At 39.2% G+C, this 5,202-nt stretch overlaps 1 protein-coding gene across 1 annotated transcript; it reads right to left on the bottom strand.

Annotated features, from left to right (window-relative positions):
• Positions 1–4: 4 nt before the first annotated feature.
• LOC121938511 (aryl hydrocarbon receptor nuclear translocator-like protein 1) lies at positions 5–5,065 on the bottom strand (the record flags this gene model as incomplete). The annotated part of the gene is made up of 4 exons (XM_042481749.1): positions 5–73; positions 2,993–3,142; positions 3,770–3,887; positions 4,964–5,065. Coding segments are annotated over 4 exons (439 nt in total), but the record flags the coding sequence as incomplete, so codon positions are not given.
• Between the last annotated feature and the right edge of the window lie 137 nt (positions 5,066–5,202).

Raw genomic sequence — 5,202 nt, 5'->3', positions numbered from 1 at the left:
AGACCCATCTTGGTGGGTGGCCAGCTCTTCAGGTAGCCCGTGCTGTGGATGGTGCAGAAGCTCTTACGGTCGGCTGTAATGAGGGCAGGAGAGGGGCACAGCGACACCGTTAGACCGTATAAATGGAAATGGACTAGGACGTCTTAGTGGGACGCCATCCTCAAGCTGTGAGGATGATGGGAGATATCTACAGTTCAGTGAGCTGAACCCGAATCTTAAGGCCAGTGATTTGATTGAGGATTATAAAACCAGCTCCCACTGACTGAACACATCCGTCACTTATGAAAGAGGACTAGAAACCGTTTTTAAGATTTTAAATGCTGTCTTGAAGAGTATAAATATACTGAGAAGATTGCATGGTGAAGTGGACATTTCTAGGATTTTAAGACATTGCTAGGATTTTAGGACATTTCTTGGATTTAATGATGTTTTGCTTTGCTTGGGGGAAACTTTTGCAAAATGACAGGAGGCTACAGGCCGGACGCAGCAGCCCCATACATGGATTTTAGGAAATTTCTAGGATTTTAGCATATTTCTATAATTTGGGGACATTTCTAAGAATTTGGATGTTTCTAGGATTTTAGGACTCTAGGATTTACATTTGCATTTCTACAATTTTAGAACATTTCATGGATTTAAGGACCTTACTATGTTTTAGACATTTGAGGGATTTGAGCAGGTTCAAGGATTTTAGCACTTTTTTTAGGGATTTTCAGACATATTAAGAATTTTAGGACATTTCTAAGATTTTAGGATGTTTCTATGATTTGAGGATATTAGGGGCTTAGCTAGGACGTCTGTCAGGGATGCGGGGGATCCTCCACTGGCACTGTTTTTGATAAACAAGATCTATATTGATGCTGTTTTATGCACTCTGGCACCTTATGAAGCAGTTGTGGTGGGAAGCGAGTCAGAGGCACTGTGGGGTGACTAGCAGGTATTTCTTGACTCATTTGTGCCGATCTATCATCTACAAATTTAAAAAAAAAAAAAAAAGCCTCCATATCTGGGTGCCCTGTGAGAGTGGATTGTTTGTTGATTCTTGTTCTAAAAATTCAATAGAAACATCGGGATAAATGACTCTAAACCCAAAATGAAAAGCTATTGTATCACCGTGTGCCTCTGAGGAGTTCAGCCAGTTTACAACATGACTGAACACTATTTTTTCCCCCATTGTGACACACAGAGCACAACATCAGAGGGAGAGTAACGTTTGTCTGTATGAAATATTCAGCTGAACACTAAAAAATTCAGCATGAACAGTGACAGCCAATCTGGGTTGCGTGACTGTGAATGGCCCGCAAGTCTTCCTCCGACTATAAAAATACAAAGTTTATACTCCAGTAACGCCCCCGTCAGTGCGTGAGCAGGGCGACATGCAGCCTGCCATATGTCTGATCTGCTCTCTAGACACTGCAGTGCAGAGGACACAATGAGCCGAACAGAAAGCTCCCGAAAAAAAAGAGTGTGATGATGAAGACTTGTTTGAATGGATTCATGTTGGTCTGAATAATGTAGGATGTACCGTAGTTGAATGCATTATGACTCAACTACAAAAGCTGTCTGAGGACGTTTTATGTAACTGAAGTAGTTCAAACATTTTAAAGCTATATCACTGCAACACAACATTTCTGTTTCCTGTCTTTCATTCAGATTCCCCCCATATGAAACTATTTACCAGAGCAGAATGTAAATGTATTAAAAAGATAGTTGGATATTTTTAGTGCACTTGTAAGAGGTACTCATTACTTCTATTTTTGTAGATAATACAAATCAAAAATCAAAACAATATCAGTAAATGAATAGCTTAAAAATGAAATAACCTATTATAATTGTTATTTATCTATTTTACAAAATAAAGTATAAAATTACAAACCCTCCCTTTTTGACCTTGTTGCTTTTTCGAGTGAGAGTGTTTCTCTGGTGTTCGTTGCTTTGGTGTCAGCGACTATTTATTTTTGTCGTCCTCAAATCTTTTGAGCAGATTATGCTGCATTAATACAAAAGCCATGTCGGCTTTTTGAAGACGCCATTTTCACTGTACCTCCAGTGGCACTGGAGTTGTGTTTCTCCGCCCTCTTTCTTCGGGCAGGGCGGAGAAACACCATGTGCTACAGGTGAAGGTAAAACATGACGCTCACATACTGAGGTAAAAATGAAACGTGTGCTTTTAACTTTTGTAAAACTATGAATAAAGAGTCACACTGCGCTTTTGTTAAAGGTGTGTGGCGTTTTGCGGTGGGCGGGGCTCAGCCACTGCTGTAACACACACCTGGGAGCTAAATTAAAACACTTGTGTGAGGTGAAATGGGAGAGAGAACTCAATGTAAAATTTCAAATGAAGCTTGACATCATATGTGGAAGAGACAACATTCAGACACTAATTCACGAACCTGGAGGAAATTCTCATGGAAGAATTTGATTTGTCCATATTACAACAAAACTGAAAAGTAAGCAGCTGCACAGTTTGTGGAAATGTTGGCGAGAATTTGGTGTTTGATGTTTGAGACCAGATCAGGACATCCCTACCTCCCAGTTTGCTTTAGTCGGTAGGCCAGGGCAGCCATATAGTTTTAATGCTATTCGGCTCTGACAAGTGCTGCTGTAGTGTCGAGCTGCTGTTAGATCAGCAAGATTTTGTTTGTCACACACCAGTTTGGTTAAGTAAGCGTAAAGTAAATAAATATATAAATCCATGCACTTAAAGAGGCCAACTTCCTTGGTTGTGTAATGGAGATGTTCTGCTAAGTGAAGTGTGATTCCTGGCTCTAATAAAGATGTGCCTCTAAAAATAGAAGGAGAGGAACACCAGGAAATCAGGGCTTTAGCTTTCATAAGAAGGGAACCGAAAGACTGAAGAGAAACGGTGTTAAGCACGTGAAGTAAAGCTGCAGAGCTGCTGGGGGAAGCGGCCTTTCATTCTTAGGTTAGGAGGTGAATAGCGGGTGACAGTATTTTAATTCCTGCTTTGAGAGAACAAACAGCACTGTACCTTTTTTCTTAGAGCAGGTGGAGGGAAAGTCTTTGTCCTCGACTTTGACTGAGGGCCTGTTGCACTTCATCCTGCAGAAAAACGACCGTCTGGCTCCAGAACAGAGTCGAGATGGACCGGGGGTGATGTCTGTCTTCACTGGAAGACCAGCTGCGAAAAGACACACATACAATCGTTAACACACCTTTTTAATGATTAATGTCTGCAATTATGGAAGATTTTTTCATCACTTTAAAACACACAAAACTAACCAAGGGGAAAAAAGCATGTTTGGGACATGAATTCTAATAACTTCTTAACTTCTTTCAAAAACATGGGAGGAGGGACACGAGCAATTTTCCAACAAATGGTCAAAACAAGCAATAAATCAATAAAAAGTTACAGTAAATTTACCTAAATGCAAGCAAAAAAGAGAGAAAGAAAAGTACAAAGCAAACAAAAAATTATCTCAAGAAAGTGCAAATAAGGTTAATTTTATTTATAAAATATAAACTTATGAAAAATATCTTGGTCAAGTTACACTGAATTTAAAGAAATTCCCTCAAGATATCGCATTCAAGAATGGGATGGCCAGATGGATGAACCTACGTACGAACAACCCGAAAAAATCCTGCAGATAAAACAAGACATGAGCTGCAGCAAAGGGGGTCGATCATTTAAAATGACACCATACATGTGGGATTGCTCACAGCTACAATTTTTCGTGGTATCGTCAGAATACAAAGGAGCAGAGGAAGAAACACGAACCGGATTCTGACGACGTGTGTTTGGACTTACTTTTAGCATCGATGAGCCTCTCTCGTGGGGCCGTGTCGGAAGAGGACAGCTGCTCTTTGACCTTGGCAATGTCCTTGGGGTGAAGGTAGTCAAACAGACTCTGACCTATCAGGTCGTTCTGAGACAGCAGGAGACAAACGGGAGTGAGATTTTTGCTCATTGGCTCATCATACGAGAGTCCGCTTTAAGAAATATTTACACTTACAATAATTCATAAACAAATTAACATAACTGCTTACACACACACACACACACACCATATACAGTACATGCACACATGTACACTTACAATTTAAGAACACATGCATTTAAATCACATGTATATTCACATTAGGGGTCGACAGATTATCGGTCTGGCCAATTATTGGGGCTGATATTTGGCCTTTTGCAGATTATTTGTATCAGCATTTTATTTAAATGATCAATACAATAATAATATAAAATAATTAAAAAGTGCAAAGAAAGTGTTGAATGGGAGGAACTTTTACTTTGTAAAACCTCAAGGAGCTATTTTTATTTATTCATTTTTTATTTAAAATTTTCACTTGACTTTATAAAAAAGTTGCTAGGAACTTGCCGTATATGACGTTGAGAGTTTTAGTTTTGATAAGACATTTTTTGAAGGCATTTGAACAAAGTTGAATGTTGGAGTTTGTTTTATTCCAAAATCTAAATATTGATAGACAGATTTTCATTTTCATTGTGAATGCTTATCAGTTCCAAATATTTGTTATACTTCTCATTGACTATGCGTAATCTGTTTTGGCATCAGCCCTGAAAAACCAATACTGGTTGACACATAATTCACATTAAGAGAAAAAAAGAAAAGAAGAAAAATGAGGTGATGGGAAAAATCATTAACTGCTCACTAAAAACATCTATTTCTGTAAACAACATTTCCTCCTGTGCAGTCAGCTCTGCGGTCAGTGCTACTCTAATGACTCAATGTGGGAGCTTTTCTGGGAAACTGCAAGGCAATTTAAATCTTTACTTTAAACCTGAAGTGCTGACACAGACACCATTTCCAGCTCGAGTCAGAAAGCTGTTATGATCTCCTGCTTGATTTAGATTCAAAGGCTTCAACAAGAACTTAAAATGGTCAAAAAAATCTGATCAGCACCGGCTTTGCGAGTCAAATGTGATAAACGGAGTCGCTTTGTTTCGGCTGCACAAACTGTCGTCTGTCGTTTGTACCTGGCTGTAGTTGAGAATCTTGTAGACTGATTCGGAAACAAAGAGGATCTTTCCGCGGTCACATCCGACCACAAACAGGAAACCATCAGCAGCCTGCGTTATCAAACACACAAAACAATGAAGTCAAAACAGGGAATTTCACATCTGAAAACACAGGTGGTGCAGCTGAGTCTCAGAGACGCACGGCCACAATAAGATGAATATTACATAATATATTGGAAAATATTATTAATATTTGT

The sequence above is a fragment of the Plectropomus leopardus genome, unplaced genomic scaffold, assembly GCF_008729295.1.
Source record: "Plectropomus leopardus isolate mb unplaced genomic scaffold, YSFRI_Pleo_2.0 unplaced_scaffold29703, whole genome shotgun sequence".
Taxonomy (NCBI): domain Eukaryota; kingdom Metazoa; phylum Chordata; class Actinopteri; order Perciformes; family Serranidae; genus Plectropomus; species Plectropomus leopardus.
The sequence above is the reverse complement of the archived record's forward strand: the minus strand, read 5'-3'. Positions and strand labels throughout refer to the sequence as shown.